This window comes from Erinaceus europaeus, chromosome 17 (genome assembly GCF_950295315.1).
Source record: "Erinaceus europaeus chromosome 17, mEriEur2.1, whole genome shotgun sequence".
Classification (NCBI taxonomy): domain Eukaryota; kingdom Metazoa; phylum Chordata; class Mammalia; order Eulipotyphla; family Erinaceidae; genus Erinaceus; species Erinaceus europaeus.
In genome coordinates, this window is record NC_080178.1 from 66,523,713 (window position 1) to 66,543,703 (window position 19,991).

Below are 19,991 nucleotides of genomic sequence, written 5' to 3' on the forward strand. Positions count from 1 at the left end.
GATAATTTAGTATGTACAACAACAGTCAACTCATCCCGAAATATTTTCTGCTGACTGGTCTCCCTGGTTTGGAGGCTCAGTATCCTTGGTTTATTTTTCCATTCTGCTCTATATATGTTGTGGCCCTTGTGGGCAATGGCCTGATCCTAGCAGTGATCAAGAAGAACATGTCCCTACACCAGCCAATGTACCTCTTCTTAGCCATGTTGGCTTTGGCAGAGCTGGGTGTCTCTGCTTCCACTCTGCCCACCGTGCTTGGCATCTTTCTTTTTGGTGCCAACCAGATTGGCTCCGATGCCTGTCTCTTACAAATGTTCTCCATACACTCGTTCTCCATTATGGAGTCAGGGGTTCTGCTCGCCATGTCTGTGGACCGATTTGTGGCCATCTACAACCCCCTGCGTTACACGGCCATCCTCACCCTGCCCCGGATCATGGGCACAGGCATGGCACTGGGGATGAAGAGCGTGATGCTCATGCTTCCTCTGCCCTTTCTCCTGAGGCGTCTGTCCTTCTGTGGACACAACACACTTTCCCACTCTTACTGTCTTCACTCGGATCTAATCCAGTTGCCATGTGAGGACACTCGACCCAATAGCATTCTTGGGCTCTGCATTGTAACATCCACGTTCGGGCTGGACTCCTTACTCATTGTCATCTCTTATGGGCTGATCCTCTACACGGTCCTGGGCATCACCTCCGGGGAGGGCCGACGGAAGGCCCTGAACACATGTGTGTCACACATCTGTGCGGTGCTTGTGTACTATGTGCCCATGATCAGTGTGGCTCTGGTGCACCGCTTCATGAAGCATGCTGCCCCTGCTGTCCGTCTACTCCTTGCCAATGTCTACCTGCTGGTGCCACCTGTGCTGAATCCCATCATCTACAGTGTGAAAACCAAGCCAATTCGCCAGGGCCTGATCCAGCTTTTCCTTCAAAGAAAACAGTAAAGGGCAAAAAAAAAAAAAAAAGAAGAAGACAGACACCCTCAAGCCAGCCAGTTACATCGACAAAGTGGTCCAGAAAGGGTGTGTTCCCCCTCACATTGTCAAAGTTAGAAATGTCTCATGGCAATGAATATGTAGAGAATACCCATGATCACATATTATATTTTTTCATCTAAATCAGAGTAGTATAATATTTTGTCAGCTATTTTACTAGGTGAAGCAAATTTAAAATGCACCAGTTCATTAACCGAGAATTTCCAATTCTTAGTACCCTCCCTAGTTTTATACTCATCATTTCTCATGGCCACAGAAACTCTGATTAAAAATGTTCAGTTTAGTGGCACTTGAAATACAATTTAAAAAATAACCTAAGTGAGTATCAATAGGTTGACAGTTAAATGATCTAGGATTTGCCAGTTTTGGGCTGGATATTTTGCAGCCAGAAAAAAAAATGACCCAGATTAATGGGTGTTCAAGAACTTAGCATCCTGGACTAAATTATACAATTATATATGTATGGGATATATGTATACATACCTGATATTTTTATAAAATTATTAAATCATGAGATGTCAATTTGTGTCCATAAACACACACTAAATTAATAACATTCTGAGTCTGTGATGATGAAGAAATAAATGGGCTTATCACTTTATCTGCATTGCTTTAAAAATTTCTAAAGTAAAATGCCCGACACTTTCTACTGTTATAAAAATAATGCCGCAGCCACAAGTGCATAGACACACACACACACACACACACATTATTTAATTGTTTAACTAGGTTATAAAAATAATGCCGCAGCCACAAGTGCATAGACACACACACACACACACACACACACATTATTTAATTGTTTAACTAGGTTGTGGGTGAGTATTTTAGAGATACTTATCATAGAGGGGTGGGAAATTATATTCATGTGTCAATAACTGTATTATAAACAACCCCCCAATAGCTTTTTCTGAAATATTAAATCACTTATAATCTTAGACCAGGGAAACCAGAAGCAACCAGTCCTGTCAGTATCTAAGATATAATTATTTGTAAATAGCATGAAATGACATAAATCATGGTAAGGTCTTATGTGGTACAGTAAATCCTAACCATGGGGTTTTCAAAGTAAACCAAGTTCCCGAATAACTTGGTTATAATAATAATTATCTATTGCCTTCTTAAACTCTAAGGCAGCAAGGAACCTTCTTCATTCTTTGTAATAAATAAATAAATAATACATATTTCTCCCAGTCTTGAAACCTCTGGGCCTTTGCTTGTTTTCCTTCGTGCTTCTCTTGAACCCTACCATTTGATACTGCATCTGCTGATCTCAACCGGATCAATGCAACCAGTACTATCTCGACATATTTCACTTGGGAAATTAGGCCAAGAATATCAACCCTCCAGCTCCACTACTCTGGTGAGACTTTTCCTAGCTGAGAGGATGCCTTAGTTCTATTTCAGGTGGTGCACTTCCTAACAAAGTTACAGAACCTAGATATAAACCAGGGCCCAAGGAATAAGATGCACATGTATTCATAAGTTAGGTGAAAATATATGCCTTAAGGTATAGTTTATTTGATAACAATAGTCAACTGAGCTTCAATTTTCTTTTTTCGATATTATTTATTTAATTAAAATATTTTATTTATTTTAATGAGAGAGATACAGAGAGAAAGAGACCAGACCACTGCTCAGCTCTGGTTTATGGTGGTGCTGGGGGAACTGAACCTGGGCCCTCAGAGCCTCAGGAGTGAAAGTTTTTTGCATGACCATTATGCTATCTCCCCAGCCTTTACTATTTATATACTTAAGATAGAGACAGAGAAAGAAAAATAGAGGCTTTATTGGTCTTAACTAAATCAGCCAAGGTGGGTTGCTACTACACTTTTGCTGCAGATTGTCTCCAGAGATGCCAAGTCTGAGGTGGTCAACCTCTCAACTCCTTTAGCTTGATGAGGTCTTTCTTAACACTAGGGCAAGAGAGAGATAGGCTGAGAGTGTGGATCGACCTGCCGACATCCATGTCCTGCAGAGAAGCAGTAACAGAAGCCAGACCTTCCACCTCCACACCCCACAATGACCCTGGGTCCATACTCCCAGAAGGATAAAGAATAGGAAGCTTCCAATGGAGGGGATGGAATCCAGAACTCTGGTGGTGAAAATCGTGTGGTACTGTACCCTATTATCCTACAGTCTTGTCGATCATTATTAAATCAATAAAAAAAATGATAGTTGATCTACATTATATAGTAAACTACTATATTATTTCTCCAGGATACAAAGGCACAATCATTAAATATTAATTGAGTCAGCCCTTCATGTGCTTTTCACTAGCCAGATACTTCTCTAAAGATGCTTCACATTTCCATTATTTCGTTCTCACAGTGTTGCCTACTATTATTATACTCAGTTCTCAGAGTCAACAGCTCTATACCTCACTTCCTTCCCTTATGATCCCCGGGCCTTGAGAAGGGGTGATGTAATAACCTGAGAAATTGCTCCTCGGAGAATACAAGTCCCTCTTCATTCCTTTGATTCCCAGCACTGGGGAGTGTACAAAGCAGGAGAACGCATTCAGTTCCCTGGACTATGGAGCGATATCAGGGTTGCAGATACTTACTGAAGTGAGTTTCTCCACTTCCACGGCTGCTGAAGGGTTAGTGTAGCTCATGGTAAGTGCTCCAGTCCCTAATCTTCTGTCTGTGTCTCCTGAAGTTCTCTTTCAGAAGCAGATTACAGAAAACTCCCCAAATCTACCTCCATAGTCATCCCTCTCCACCTTCCCCTAATCGGTAGTTCTCCTTAGCTTCCTTTTAATTTTTTTATTATCATTATTATTTATGTACTTATTAGACAGAGACAGAGAGACACTGAGAAGGGAGGGGAGACAGAGAGGGAAAGAGACAGAGAGACACTTTCAGCCCTGTCGTTTCTTTGTCTTTGTCTCTTTCTCTCACTCTCTCTCTCTTCTTTTTATATCAATGGGGCTTCATCACTCCAGGTTCACTTTTCTGGATAAAAATGCAGAGACAAATAGACAGGCAAAGGAAAGACATCACAGCACCAAAGTCCCATTCAGTGTGGTGGGGGCAAGGTTTGAACTTGGGTCGTGTCCATTACAAAGCAAGTGCACTACTATCCCAGGAATCTCTCTTGCCAGCAACTTATTACTTTTGTGTAGATTAGATAATCCTTTTGTTGTACTCATCCGACATTAAATATTCTTGCCATATAGATTCTAAACTCAGTGGGTAAGTGCTCCTGGAGTATTTCTTGAAGAATAACTAAAACTCTAGTACTCCAAAGACTTTGTAAGTCAGGAACAGGAAGGGTAGCCAAAAAAGAGAGAGAAAGAAAAGAAAAGAAAAAGTAGAAAGAAGCAAAGAAGGAGAGAGGAAGGAAGAAAGGAAGGAAAGAAGGATGGAAGGAAGGAAGGAAGGAAGGAAGGAAGGAAGGAAGGAAGGAAGAGAGAGGAAGGGAAAAAGGGAGGGAGGGAGGAAGGAAAGGAGGAAAGGAGAGAGAAAGGAAGGAATAAGAAATAAAGAGGAAAAAGAAAAAGGGAGAGAGAGAAAGCAGCTTACGTATCCAAGATTTATTCTTTCTAATCTAAGTTTATACGGACAATGCAGTCAAGAAATGGGATGTGATAAAGGCAAGAGGATGATAAAGTGAAAAATGAATAGAACAACAGCGCCACTCAGTGGCAGAATAGTAGTTTGTTCTAAACATCTCAACATCCAAAGAGTTGAGAAAAACCTGCCTGACTTTTTTGGGGGGTGAGGAGAGAGCATGTACCAATGGGGAAATGGAGGTGTCCGATGTCTTAGTGATGTCTTAGTGGGGTCTCCCTCACTAAGAGGGAGTTCTATCATGTGGATTCTTCTTGGGAGCCACAATTGGGCCCTAAATTTCTTTCTACCCTGTATTTTAGCACCGTCCACAACACACAGTCTTTCACTGGTTGCTGTGTTTACACAGAGCCATGGTCAGAAGGTGATTCAATGAGTGTCCATGTCTAACCATGAGGCCCTGGGGTCAAATCATGGCATCCCACGAGACTGAGAAAGACAGAACTGAGGAAGCTCCAGGAGCAGAGCAGCCCTTTGCTATCTCCCCATCTTTCTCTCCTCCCCTTTCTCAAAATGAAGATCAACAATTAGGTTGAGGAAAAGGTTCAGTAGGGTTGTATATGGGTGAGGCCCTTCGTGCCGACAATGCCCTCTTACTCACTTTTCTCCTCATATCGTCACAGAAGAGAATAGTCAGCGAGTTTACTATCTTTTAATGTAAACAGTGTACCTTTTTTTTCATATTTTGTTTTAGTTATTGCACAAGTACATTCTTACAGGCCTACTACAGTGGTAACTTTTTCTACAATGCAGTTACATGCAAAAAATAAAACATCCTATAGGAAAGTTTCCTTGGCTTCCAACGTTGGGTTTTTCCCTTCGAGGGCCCCCTCCCATTACATCTTGAACTTAGTACGTAAAATATTTAACACAACTGTAACTTGCTTAGAAGGACTTTGGGATAGGTGACAATTATATTTGACTATAATTCAAAATGGATGGGGGAGGGTGTTTTTCTCTGAACTGGAACATCATGAGTACTGGATTTCACTGCTCCAGGCTACTTTTTTTTCATTCAGAGATGGAGAGAGAAATCACAACACAGAAGTTTCCTCTGTTGTTAGAACACCTCTATCATGGTGCTGGGGCTTGAGTCTGGGCCATGGTCATGGCAATGCCTGTGTCGTACCTGTTGAGCTAGCTCTCAAACCAGCGAATGTATTTTTAGTATAATTAGAACTCTGATGCCAATGTCAACATTCTGTTTCATGCACAACATCAAGAAATCCCAACTAGTTAGAATCTTACAAATATTTTAACAATCAATATGGAATAGTGAGATTCTTATGAAGTCTTTAGTGACTGACTGAATGAAGAATTGGCATCAGAAAAGATGTAGGCAGGGTTTCAATAAATATGGATATGTGCGCATCTATAAATATGTGAGCAGATGTGTGCACACTTAATTCAGAAAGTTAAAAAAAATGCTTCCAAGGGGCCGGGTGATGGTGTGCCTGGTTGGGCACACATGTTACAATGCACAAGGATCTGGGTTCGAGGCCCCAGTCCCCACCTGCAGGGGGAAGTCTTCGAGTGGTGGAGCAGGCCTGCAGGTCTCACTCTCTCCCTCTCCCTCTCCCTCTCTCTTTTTCTTTCTTTTTCTATCCCTCTCCCTTCCATCTTGATTTCCGGCTATTTCTTTCCAGTAAAAAAATAAAGGTAATTAAAAAAAATTTTTAATGCTTCTGCAGTCCTTCCTATCCTGTCAGTCCCAGATTCTACTATTATTTTTGTTCTCACCTAGGCACAGCTTAAGATACCCAGTTTAGACAGGTAATTTCCCCATCTTTATTGCTTTTTTTCTCCTGAATAGAAGAAATTTCTTTGAAAAAAAAATCCCTTTAGGTCCCCCGTGCTGCTCAGTGTACACAGAGTTGGGAGAGTGTGGGTATCAGAATATCTTCATGAGCAATGAGGTTTGATTTGTGCTTATGTACTTACAATAGCATCTCTGCTCACCTAGCCCTAATATTAGTCCATGTCTTAATATGGTCTACACTTGTTTGTCTCCGCAGCAACTTTGCTGGTTCATGCTTTTGTACACCAAGACAAGGCAGATTCAAGGTATGCTAAGATCTTAGGTGGGCAGTTTCAATAAACCTTAAGCTTTCCTCTCATGATCACTGTAACCTCCTTAATATTGAGAGTCCTTAGGGCCGGGAGCTGGTGCACCTTGTTAAGTACATAATTTACAATGGGCAAGGACCATTGGTTTAAGCCCTCCAACCCCCACCTGTAGGGGGAAAGTTTCACAAGTGGTGAAGCAGGGCTATAGGTGTCTCTCTCCCAATTCCTTCTTGATTTCTGACTGTCTCTACCCCAATAAATAAAGATAATAAAAAAAAATTTAAAAAGAGTGCTTGATGGTGGCTAACTGTCCAATTTCACGCATAAGACCCCTGGCTACTTAAAACTGTGAGTTCTGCTTTCTTCCCTTTCTTCAGTGCCTGGGGGTGGGGGGAGGGGGTCTTTCTCCATTATATTATCTCATTAGTTTGCTTCTAATTTTTATGGCAGCACTGATCCTATGGAATGAGATTTCAAGATGAAGAACTCCAGTAGTTCTCTGGAGTTTTTGCCTACAACATTCATTCTGGCTGGTATCCCAGGGTTGGAGACAGAGCATATCTGGTTATCCATCCCCTTCTGCCTGATGTATATTATCATCTTCCTAGGGAATGGGGCCATTCTTCATGTCATCAGAATAGATGCTGCCCTACACCAGCCCATGTACCTTTTTCTTGCCCTGTTGGCACTGGCAGAGGTGGGTGTCTCTGCATCTACTCTGCCTACAGTACTAGGCATCTTCCTTTTGGGTACCACTAAGATCAGTTTTGACGCATGTCTTCTCCAGATGTTCACCATCCATTCTTTCTCCATTATGGAGTCAGGGGTGTTGCTGGCCATGTCCCTGGACCGCTTCTTGGCCATCTACAACCCGCTGCGCTACACAGCCATCCTGACTCGGCCCCACATCTTTGGCACAGGAGTGATTATTGGGCTGAGAAGTGCTCTGCTCATGGCCCCATTGCCCATACTCCTAAGGCGCCTGCCTTTCTGTGGCCACAATGTCCTCTCCCACTCCTATTGCCTCCACCCCAACCTTATCCATCTGCCTTGTGGGGACATTTCTATCAACAATATCTATGGCCTTTTCATTGTTACCTCCACGTTTGGGTTCGATTCATTGCTCATTGTGGTGTCCTATGGGCTCATACTCCACACCGTGTTGAGTATCACCACCGGAGAGGGCCGGAGGAAGGCACTCAACACCTGTGGTTCACATGTCTGTGCAGTGCTCGCTTACTATGTGCCTATGATCGGCTTGTCGATGGTGCACCGTCTCGGACACCATTTGTCCCCTTTGCTGCATGTCATGATGGCCAATGCTTACCTCTTCTTCCCACCTGTCATCAACCCCATTGTGTACAGCATAAAGACCAAAGAGATCCGTCGTGGCATTGTCCGGATGCTATCCTAAAGAGAGCCCGTGTTTAGGCAAAGAAAAAAGTCGGAAGAGACTGTTTCTATGATCACAGGTGGTGCCTTTAACTTGTAAGTTAGGCATATGGTGTCACCTTAAGATGCAACATAATCTGCAGTGAACTGGAGTAGCAGTGCAAGCAGGGGTGAGTTATGAATGACAGAGCAGTACAAATAACTGAGAGTGATGGGAAACATGCTGTGCGGACGACCAGAAGTATGGCTATGGAGTAGCACAGCTGTGCTTTGACCTCCCTGGTCAACCAGGGAAAGCAATGAAAATCACCTGGCAACTCAACAAAATACAACCAGGATCTCTTCAAAAAGTCACCAAGTCACAGGTGAGTAGGCACCTGTGGCTCATGGACAGAAAGGAGGCGAGGGAGTGATTTCCAAGACTAAAAGACCATACTCAGGGATAGCTGGCGCCAGACTGGGAGTTTGGCAGCTGAATCTCACTACTTCTGGGTCTGAGTTCAAGAAATGACTATTTAAAAAACAATAAAGAAAAAAAATCACCTAAAATGTGTGGTGTGACATGAGGTTTTCCATTATCTTGCATAACTGGGCCAGGAATGTAGGGAAAAATGTTTAGGGAAATTTAGACCTCCCCAAAAGGAAAAATAATTACAACTTGGAAGGTGTCATGAGAAAACAGTTCAAACATTTCTCTACATTTGTTCTTTGAGTCCAATAGCAGGAAGACAGACTAGTTAATTCAAAAGAGGCTTCTAGTACTAGCTTCAAGATATTCCCCCATTCTTTCGAAGGCCCCACACTGGAAAATGGTGTTCATTATGGAATTAAAAATGAACAGAAATTCAAAATACTGTATATTGTACAACATTTCTGAATTTATATTTATTACATTCAAAATAATAAATAGGAACTATGACTTGAAATGCAAATGTGTATGGTTACTTCATATTTATTATTTGAATCACTTTCCTAAATAGCCCTAAGAAGCACGGTAATATAACTTTTTTTTTACATGGAAACCTAGTGCTAAGATATAGCAAACATCTTATTCAAACATATGCACACACGAGGTGACACTAGAATCTAATAGTTTCAAGCTCCAGAAGATAAGGGTCTAGAAAGTAGACAAATGGTTATGCAAACAATTTCCCAAGCCTGAGCCTCCTAGGTCCCAAGTTCAATCCATAACACTACTACTAGCTAGAGCTGAGCAGTGCTCTGGTCTCTCTCTCTCTCTCTCTCTCTCTCTCTCTCTCATCTTTATATCTATCATCTATCTTTCTCCATTTGCTCAGTAAAATAAAATAAAAAATTTAAAATTTAAACTTTAAAAAACACTCCAGAATCTAAGCAATTATTTCTAAAGCAAACTGCCAATTAAGCAAGGATCATAAAGTGGGTTGGGCAGTAGTGCAGCAGCGGGTTAAGCAAAGCTGGTTAAGATGATCATATCCTCTCAGGAGATAATGAAGTAGCAATGATTGAGCACTCAGTGGATCATGCAAAGATCCTAAGATCTGGGTCTTAGGAGGAAAATAAGTGACCAAAAAAAAGTCAAGTCTGGCTGTCTCTATCCAATAAATAAATAATGAAAATAACAAAACAAACAAAAAAAGAGTCAAGGTTTCATCCTTTAGGGAATGTAGAAATAATTTTTATGGGGGGGCAGGTGGTGGCGCACCATTTTAAGTGCACACATTACAGTGCACAAGGACCCAGGTTCAAGCCCCTGGTCCCCACCTGCGGAGGACAAAGCTTCACAGGTGGTGAAACAGGGCTGCAGGTATCTGTCTATCTCTTTCCTTCTCTATGTTCCCCCTCTCACCTCAATTTCTCTCTGTCTATATGCAATAATCAATAAATAAAAATTAAAAAGTAGTGGTGCAGAAGGTGGCACAGTGGTAAAGCTTTGGACTTTCAGTCATGAGGTCTCAAGTTCGATCCCCGGCAGCACATGTGCCAGAGTGATGTCTGGTTCTTTCTCTCTCCTCCTATCTTTCTCATAAATAAATTAAAATATCTTTTAAAAAATTAAAAAATAAATAGTTTTTATTTACCTCTGCAAAGTTCTACTTTGTTCTTGCTGAAAATGTTGCTTAGCATCAACCCATAAAAAAGTACTATAGGGAGTCTGGCGGTAGCGCAGCGGGTTAAGCGCGTGTGGTGCAAAGCGCAAGAACCATTGGAAGGATCCTGGTTCAAGCCCCGGCTCCCCACCTGCAGGGGAGTCGCTTCACAGGCAGTGAAGTAGGTCTGCAGGTGTCTATCTTTCTCTCCTCTTCTCTGTCTTCCCCTCCTCTCTCCATTTCTCTCTGTCCTATCCAACAACAATAATAACTACAACAATAAAACAAGGGCAACAAAAGGGAGTAAATAAATAGCAAAAAAAAAAAAATTAAAAAGTACTATAAATTGTAACACACTCACATGAATGAAGCTTTTAAGTGTGAACTTTAAATCATTTTCTTTCACTGTATGTTTTAGACAATGTTCAAAACAGCCAGCATTTTTTTTTTTTTTTGTAAAGGTGGATTCTATGACTCTCTGTCCGGGTTTCCGCATACTTTGTTTCCATAGAGGTGATTTTCAGCTGATCTTGCCTTTAACTATACCCTAGAGTCACAGTCTATTAACAAAGACAGCTTTGCAGAAAACTATGACTTAGACATGAAGAGTAAAATCCCACCCTCCAAAGATAACCACCACAGTTCTCACAAGTCTTACAAACAATTTGCTTGCTTCTATTTTCTTTGGAATTTTTTTTTGCAAGTTCAGGTAAATCAGATCTCTAACTGCCACATGTGAGTTAAATCATCTGGTAGCTGTTTTTCACCTCTACTAATTTTGCTAGGTATAATCAACTCTAGTTATATCCTTTTAGATGAGAGAGTATTTTTAAAATGTTTTTATTTATTATTGGATAAAGACAGAGAAGAACTGAGAGGTGAGGAGAAAACAGAAAAAGAAAGAGACAGAAAGACACCTGAAGCCATGATGCATCGCTCGTGAAGCTTCCTCCCACTGGGGGCCAGGGCCTTGAACCTGCAACTTTGCACACTGCAGTGTGTGCACTTAACCAGTTGCGCTATCGCCTTGCCCCGGTAAGAGAATATTTTTTCACATTAAACATCTAGAGCAGGATGGACAACTAAAATATATAAATAACTCATAAAACTCAAGAATAAAAAAGCAAACACAACTTTTAAAAATGGGAGGATCAGGGCTAGACGGTAGCATAGAGGGTCAAATGCTCATCGTGCAAAGCACAAGGACCAGTGCAAGGATCCCAGTTCCAACCCCAAGCTCCCCACAATGAAGGGGGGGGGTCACTTCACAAGCAGTGAAGTAGGTCTGTAGGTGTCTATGTTTCTCTCCCCCTCTCTATCTTCCCCTCCTCTTTCAAGTTCTTTCTGTCCTATCCAACAACAACAATAATAATGGCAACAATAACAACAACAAGGGAAACCAAATGGGAAAAAATGGCCTCAAGGAGCAGTGGATTTGTAGTGCAGGCACCGAGCCCCAGCGATGACCGTGGGGACAAAAAAATAATTTTAAAAAACATAATTTTTTAAAAAAAATAGGTGGTAGGAGGGGTAGATAGCATAATGGTTATGCAGAGACTCTCATGCCAGAGGCTTCAAAGTTCCAGGTTCAATCCTCCACACTACCATATGCCAGAGGGAAAGCTTCATGAGTTTGGGGTTGCAGGTATCTTTCAGGCTCTCTCCCTCTCTACCTACCCTCCCCTTCTCAACTTCTCTATCTCTTACCCAATGATAAATATTTTTTTTAAAAAAAGATAATCTAAAAACAAATGGGAAGGTCTTCTGAATAGAAGACACATAGCTAATAGGTGTATGAGAAAATGTTAATCCTGTCTTATTAGGGAATTTCAAATGAAAACAGTAATATATCACAATGTGATACCTGCTAGAGAAAGTGGTTTTAGAGAGAAGATGAAGAAAATAGAACCATTGCACACTGTTTGTGGGACTGCATACTGGTAAAATAATTATTAAATATACATATGGTGGTCTGGGTGGTCACGCAGTGGAGAAAGCATTGGACTCTCAAGTATGAGGTTCCAAGTTTAATCCCCGGCAACACATGTACCAGAAATATCTGGTTCTTTTCTCTCTCCTCCTATCTTTTCCATTATTAAATAAAGAAAATCTTTTTGAAAAGTATGAAGATTCGGGAGTCAGGCAGTAGCACAGCGGGTTAAGCGCACATGGCACAAAGTACAAGGACCAGTGTGAGGATCCCAGTTCAAGCCTCCGGCTCCCTACCTGCATGGAAGTCGCTTCACAGGCAGTGAAACAGGTCTGCAGGTGTCTATCTTTCTCTCCCCCTCTCTGTTTTCCCCTCCTCTCCCCGTTTTTCTCTGTCCTATCCAACAACGAATGACATCAATAATAACAATAATAACCACAACAAGGCTACAACAGCAAGGGCTACAAAAGAGGGAATAAATGGCCTCCAGGAGCAGTGGATTCATGGTGCAGGCACTGAGCCCCAGCAATAACCCTGGAAGGAAAAAAAAAAAGAATTATTGAAAGGCATCTTACAGGAAAAGAACTAAAGGAACTCTAATTCCAAATGAGGTAACTGGAGATATACTAGAAATTGAAACTCAAACAATAGCGACAAAAAGAGAAAACAGAGTGACATGGCCAATGCTGGTGAGCCAAGGCCAACTCTCAAAGGTCTAGACAACAGAGCAGAAACTCCAAAATATCTGCTTTGCCTCAACTTTGCTGGAAACAGAAGGAAATCTATTGGATGGGATAGGTCAGGAAGAGATAGATGAATATGGGGTAACTCCACATGTAAGTAGAACATGGGGGACGAAGTTAGAAAGGGAGAACATCGGGAGCACAGCGGGTTAAGCGCAGGTGGCACAAAGCACAAGGACCAGTGTAAGGATCCCAGTTCAAGCCCCCGTCTCCCCACCTGCAGGGGAGTCGCTTCAGAAGTGGCGAAGCAGGTCTGAAGGTGTCTGTCTTTCTCCCTCTCTGTCTTCCCCTCCTCTCTCCATTTCTCTCTGTCCTATCCAACAACGACAGTGACAACAATAAAACAACATGGGCAACAAAAGGGAATAAATAAACAAAATAAAAATAAGTTTAAGAAAGGGAGAACATGGGATGAAACTTGGATAGAGCACAGTGTACTGCCTCAAAGGAAGACGCTGAGGAGGGAATGGAATAGGGAGCATGGAAAAGAGGGGTTTGGGGTTCTTGATGGAGGGTAAGAATATGTAGCAGACACTTGCTATGCGGAACTGGAAAACTCTACACATTTACAAACAAACATGCTATAACTCATTGACCCCCTCAAATAAAATATATTAAAAAGTGGTAAAATAGTGACATAGGGTGTCTCTCTCTCTCCCTTTCTCTCCCCCTTCCCTCTCCATTTCTTCCTGTATTCAAAATAAATAAATGAAATATCTAAAGTAAATAAATAGTTTATTAAAATTGAAATACAGAATTTAGAGAATTGCAGTGGAAGTACAAAGTTTATAGAAAATTTGGAATAGAAGTGAAGGGAGCGCACTCCTGAGTACAGAGGGAGTGTTTGGTGGTTACAATGTTCAGCTTTGTCTTCCATCAGTAAAAGTGATCTTCTTGTGGTTCTTACGGTTTCTCGACCCAAAGGATTCCCTGGTCTCCTCAACATTAAAATCCCCTTGACATTGTCAATGTCCTTGTGCTAGCCATCCAACCACTCAGTTTTGGCAGTGCGATAAAAGTCTGGAAACAGTCTGTATTAGATCCAGCACTCTGTACAAAAGCATGCCATTCAAATTACATTCACCAAGTTGTTAGGTATACTACTTCTGTGTGACTTCCTGCCATGATGCCCTATGAGATTATTTGGGACAACAAAGATGTCACAAACTGAATGGACTTCTAGATTCCCAGTTGAATTTAAGGTCTCCGAGTACTTCTTTATATATTCCTGAGAGGTCCTCTGTATTCTCCACTCTCCAGCCTAGGGATTTGCAAATGTTTATGACATGTCTGTTCTATGAAAGGAAGAGAGAAAGCAGGTCTTAGTGAAAAGAGCACCGTCAAAGCTAAGAGTCCTTTCAAACGATCAGGGAAGCAAACGACAAGAATGCAGGTAATGTACTTAGAACAGAAAACACACAAGAAAGCAATTAATGATTCTGATTATTCTCACCAGGACTCTAACTATTCTTTCTTTCTTCCTATCTTTTTTCTCCTTTTTTATGTTAACATCTGCACTTCATCACTCCATGCTGAGTTTTTTAGAGAAAAAAAAAGAAAGCAGCTTTTTTTTTTCTTTTTTCTTTTTTTTTTACTGAACTGCCTTTCAATTCAGTGGAGAGTTGGGATCAAACGTGGACTCTGATATTAACTACTCTTCTATGCCCCCTGTACATTGCTTCAGTTTATTCTGATATTGTATGAGTGAAATACTGATAGCAGATGGCACTAGCTAGTGAGAATATAAAGGAATTTCCATAGCAGTTACATGACAGACTTTCATGTCTGAGGTTTGGAGGTCCAGGTTCAGTCCCCAGTATAATCCATAGCTGAGCAGTGCTCTGTTTAAATAAAGTAAAAATTTTAAAAAGAAAGCACTGACGGAAGTCGGGCTGTAGCGCAGCGGGTTAAGCGCAGGTGCCGCAAAGCACAAGGGCCGGTATAAAGATCCCGGTTCGAACCCCGGCTCCCCACCTGCAGGGGAGTCGCTTCACAGGCGGTGAAGCAGGTCTGCAGGTGTCTGTCTTTCTCTCCTCCTCTCTGTCTTCCCCTCCTCTCTCCGTTTCTCTCTGTCCTATCCAACAACGACGACAACAACAATAATAACTACAACAATAAAACAACAAGGGCAACAAAAAGGGAATAAATAAATAAAATAAATATTTTTAAAAAAAGAAAGCACTGAAAATCATAATTAATGTAGAGTAAAAATAATCCTAATGTATGATGAAATGTGTAATAGAGAAAGGCATGCGTCTAGATCAAATGAAACCAGTAAGAATATCGTTCTGAAAGTTGGAGGTGGTTCAATAAGTGGTCTTGGATATGTAGAATGCAAAAGGATAAGGTCTAAATATCAGCAATCACATTTACAGTCAGGAATACACTATAGTCTTTGTGAAAATAGTATTATCAGGAGAATATTTCAAAGGCAGTTTCAGGGCCTAAGAAATTATAGGAGTGGAAAAACAAAAGCAAAAAACAAATTTATAAAATTGATTTATTAGTGTGCATCCAGTAATTAAGGCAGTGGCTTTATTTTGTTTTCTTTGTTTGGTTTTTGCAGTTGTTTTAAGAGTAATTTCAACACAGCGTTAGGCAAAATGCTCAGTGTCCTTACACTCTCTTCAGTTAGATTTAAAAAAAAAATAAAATAAAAACTCTGAATATGTATTTGGATAGAGCTCAGAAAAGCAAGATAAGGGAGGTGATGGTAGCAAAGTGGGTTAAGCACATGTGGAGGCAAATGCTAGAAGAAGAAGAAGCACATGTGGAGCGAAGCAGAAGGACCAGCTTAAGGATCCCGGTTCAAGACCCTGACTCCCCACCTGCAGGGGAGGTGCTTCACAGGTGATGAAGCAGGTCCGCAGGTGTCTGTCTTTCTCTCCCCCTCTCTGTCTTCCCCTCCTCTCTCCATTTCTCTCTGTCCTATCTAACAATTATATCAACAGTAATAACTACAACAACAATAAAAAACAAGGGCAACAAAAGGGAAAATAAATTTAAAAAATTTTTAAAAAAGAAAAGCAAGATAAAGACACATATTAGTTCTAATATTTCTGGTTCATATGGTATAAAGATTCTGACTCTAAATCACCATCCGTTAAGTATGTCTAAGATGATGAACACAACACATGATGCCTTCTACTTCTTCCTCATGGGAATCCCCGGATTTGAGGCTTACCACTTCTGGATCTCCATCCCCTTCTGCTGTTTCTACATCATCTCCATTGTGGGAAACACCACCATTCTTCTAGTCATCCGCACTGAATCATCCCTCCACCAGCCCATGTACCTGTTTCTCTCCATGCTGGCCCTGACTGACCTGGGTCTCACCCTCACCACCCTGCCCACGGTCATGCAGCTCCTCTGGTTCAATAGCCAGGCTATTCATTTTGAAGCGTGCTTTGTGCAGTTATTTTTCATGCATACCTTCTCCTTTATGGAATCCTCTGTTTTGCTGGCCATGTCCTTTGACCGCTACGTGGCCATCTGCCGCCCCCTCCATTATGCCAACATCCTCAATAATGAGGTCATTGGTAGGATTGGAATAGCCATCATCTGCAGATGTGTCCTGGCTGTTCTTCCTTCTCTCTTTCTACTCAAGCGTCTGCCCTTCTGCCGTTCCCACCTTCTCTCTCACTCCTACTGCCTCCACCAGGATATGATTCGCCTAGTCTGTGCTGACATCCGGGTCAACAGCTGGTATGGATTTGCTCTGGTTTTACTCATTATTGTGCTGGACCCTCTGCTCATTGTGCTGTCCTACACACTCATTCTGAAGAGCATCATGGGCACAGCCACCTGGACTGAGCGACTCAGAGCCCTCAACAACTGTCTATCACACATTCTGGCTGTTCTGGTCTTTTATGTTCCTATGGTTGGAGTGTCTATGACTCACAGGTTTGCCAAGCATGCCTCTCCACTGCTCCATGTGATCATGGCCAATGTCTATGTGTTGGCACCTCCTGTGATGAACCCCATCATCTATAGTGTAAAGACTAAGCAGATTCGCCAGGGAATCTCCCATCTTCTCTTTCAGAGGAATGTGCACTAACAATATGAATTCAGGTCCAACTTTCTCACCCTTTTCTCAACTCTGACACCATCTTTTCACAGAATATTTTTGTTCAACTCCATGTTAGCTATAAAACTCAAGCAAAAACTATGATAGTCACACGCAGCTAGCAACATACCTAAAATATACTCCCGTACTTCTCTCCACCCTAAGATCCCTATTCTCATCTGCTCTATTCCTACTCTTTGGTTCCTGTTCATTAACCATTTCCTCCTGCTTTGTATCTTGCCATCTTTCAGCCACCATGATGCTGATACTATCATGAATCCATCCTGACTTTCTTGGGCAGACAGCCTCACCAATGTGTCTTAAAGCCTTACCTCTCCAGAGTCCTGCCCCACTAGGGAAAGATAGAAACAGGTTGGGGGTATGGCTCGACCTGCCAACACCAAGGTTCAGCAGAGAAGCAATTACAGAAGTCTGACTGACCATCTTCTTCACCCCAAAAAGAATTTTGGTCCATAATCCCAAATGTTAGCGGGCTCCGACATTCCATTCCATCAGGACCAGCAAAGAGGGAAAAGGGAGGTATGTTTGGATGTAGTAATAGATGTATATGTGACTTGGTAAGGAAAAGAATGGAGCATAGAAAAATGGGCAAATATATACAAATACAGACAAATGTTGTATAAATAATAGTTAACCCATATCTGAAACCTTAGGAGAACTTTTATAGATTACAATGGAGGAAATGGGGATGTAGAACGCTGGTGGTGAGAATGATGCATAGCTGTACACATTATCTTATAGTTCTGTAAATCAATATTAAGTCACTAGTAAACTTTTTTAAAATATGAATTTAGGCTCAATTGAGTGATGTAGTCAAGAGAAAGAAATTAAATATATATATGAATTTAGGCTCAATTGAGTAACACATAGTCAAGAGAAAGAACCACAACTGTTAAAGCTGAAAGTAGCACTGAAGGAAAAATTACTAAATGCTGAATGTGAGGGTTTCTTACGTGAATAAGTTGAAATAATTAGTCTTTAACTAGAAATTAAAAAGTAAATTTTAAAATGTTTTGTTTGATTTAATAAAGAAAATATTTAATACACTCAAAGTATAGTTCATGTTCTACTTCACATTCTTTGTGTGCGAAAATGGATACAGATTTTTTTATAGGAGAAAACACTAGAACTGTGGTGATGGGTACAGTGAGTCTTATTAGCAGAGAGAAATGCAAGCTACATCCTTGCAATTTTAAATATTATAAACTAACATCACATAATTTAAAAATAAGTATTGGTAACATATGAGTTCTTTTCGTAAACTCAAAATATAGCTAAGTTAACAAGAGTGGTCTACAGGGGGCTCTGAACCCCAATTCCATCAAGAGTCGTAGGGGAAAGAGGAAAAAGGGAGAAACATTTGGATATAGTAATAGGTGTATGTATGACTGAGAAAAAGAGAGAAGGTGGAACCTTAAAAAAATGTGCAAATATATACAAATATAGACAGACAGTTGTAGAAGCCCTTATCTACAACCTTAAGAGAACTGCTATATCTTATAATGGAGAAATGGGGGATTTAGAACTCTGGTTGTGGGAATGGTGTGAAATTGTGTATCGTGTTATCTTATAACTTTGTAAATCAACTAATAAAAATTGATTAATTAATTAATCACTAATAAAATAAATAAAGTGATCTAGTGGGAGTTGGAGGCCTAATGCATGATGCTGAAAAATGATTGGAGTTTACGATGCTTCAATGTGAAGACATTTACCATGGAAACATAAAAAATATACCCAGGTAGCAACAACAGTCCTGTAAATCAATTTTCCCCTCTAATAAAGTGATCCATAGATAATGGAATTGAGCATTCTGAAAGTTTTTTTCTTTTCAATATTTTTTAATTTATCTTTTGATGTAACCTTGGTTTACAAGACCATAAATGTATTAGACTTATAATTTCACACCTCTTCAAAATATATTTCTACACACAACCACTACCAAAATACCAATATCTCTCCACCAAAGTCCACTGGAATCTACCCAGTGTTGTAATCCAGTCTTCCCCCACTATGATCCTCTTTGGTGACCTTAGTTCTGAAGTCCAATTCCTAACGTTTGTCTAAATAGAAATTTTCTTTTTTCTTTATTTTGCCTGCCCCCTATGACTGAATATATGTCCTTCCTTTCTTTCTCTTCTTTTATTAAGGTTCCCTTATAATATGAATGGCATTTCTCTTTATAGCATCCTATAACTCTATTTTATCTTCATTTGTTTTATTTATTTTTTCTTTTTCCTAGATTTGCTTGATGGTTTCCCCTATCTTTTTTTTTTTTTTTTTTTTTTTTTTTTGGTCTCTGGGGCTATTTCTGGGGCTTGGTGCCTGCACTATGAATCCACTGCTCCTGGAGACCATTTTTTTCCCTTTTGTTGCCCTTGTTGCTTATCGCTGTTCGCTATTGTTGTTATTGCTGTCGTTGTTGTTGGATAGGACAGAGAGAAATGGAGAGAGGAGGGGAAGAGAAAGACAGATATCTGCAGACCTGTTTCATCACCTGTGAAGCGAGCCCCCTGCTGGTGGGGAGCTGGGGACTTCCAGCTTATGATTCTTAGGCAGGTCCTTGAGCTTTATGCCATGTGCGCTTAATCCACTGTGCTACCTCCAGGCCCCCTTCCCCTATCCTCTTTCACATTCCGATTTGCAGTAAATGCTTGGCAGAAGCAGGCTACATGCTATAAACTATGTTTCAGGTATAAATGAACAAAAAACACCATCATCACCAATGTCAAATGACCTGAGGACCACAAGGTTCCCATACTGCTTTTCCTGAATATATCTCCTTTTATTCCTCAAGGTCCCATACACTTTGTCCTGAAAAAAATACCTCGTGTTTTTCAAGAAATAGGCAAACTCTCCTTCTCTATATAAATATCCCCCAAAACAAAGCGATGGGGAGGTAAATTTAACCATAGCCCCTGTCCTCAGTGCACTATGGACTGCAATAAAGAGACTTCTCAGTTAGAATGGGGGCACAGAACTCTCTTTGGTGGGAGGTGCAGTGTGTAAATATATTCTGTAATCTTACACTCTTGTAAAGCACTATTAATCACAATTTAAAAATTAAAATAGTAAAGAAATTAAAAATAACCTTTCCAGTCTCATACACAAAAAATAGAATGACCGA

The 19,991-nt window shown here is 40.8% G+C and overlaps 3 protein-coding genes across 3 annotated transcripts; all 3 read left to right on the plus strand.

The window, feature by feature from the left end:
• Positions 1-11: 11 nt before the first annotated feature.
• Positions 12-1,154, plus strand: LOC103122811 (olfactory receptor 51A4-like). The gene has a single exon (XM_007533431.2). The coding sequence runs from the start codon at positions 12-14 to the stop codon at positions 948-950; it is 939 nt and encodes a 312-aa protein (XP_007533493.2). The 3' UTR covers positions 951-1,154.
• Positions 1,155-7,121: 5,967 nt separating this feature from the next.
• LOC103122812 (olfactory receptor 51J1-like) lies at positions 7,122-8,057 on the plus strand. Its single transcript, XM_007533432.1, has one exon. The coding sequence runs from the start codon at positions 7,122-7,124 to the stop codon at positions 8,055-8,057; it is 936 nt and encodes a 311-aa protein (XP_007533494.1).
• A 7,823-nt stretch (positions 8,058-15,880) lies between these two features.
• Positions 15,881-16,834, plus strand: LOC103122813 (olfactory receptor 51Q1-like). The gene has a single exon (XM_007533434.2). The coding sequence runs from the start codon at positions 15,887-15,889 to the stop codon at positions 16,832-16,834; it is 948 nt and encodes a 315-aa protein (XP_007533496.1). The 5' UTR covers positions 15,881-15,886.
• Positions 16,835-19,991: the final 3,157 nt, after the last annotated feature.

Excerpts from the sequence above, each read along its gene's own strand:
- LOC103122811 (XM_007533431.2), top strand. The coding sequence starts at position 12 with ATGTACAACAACAGTCAACTCATCCCGAAATATTTTCTGCTGACTGGT.
- LOC103122812 (XM_007533432.1), top strand. The coding sequence starts at position 7,122 with ATGAAGAACTCCAGTAGTTCTCTGGAGTTTTTGCCTACAACATTCATT.
- LOC103122813 (XM_007533434.2), top strand. The coding sequence starts at position 15,887 with ATGTCTAAGATGATGAACACAACACATGATGCCTTCTACTTCTTCCTC.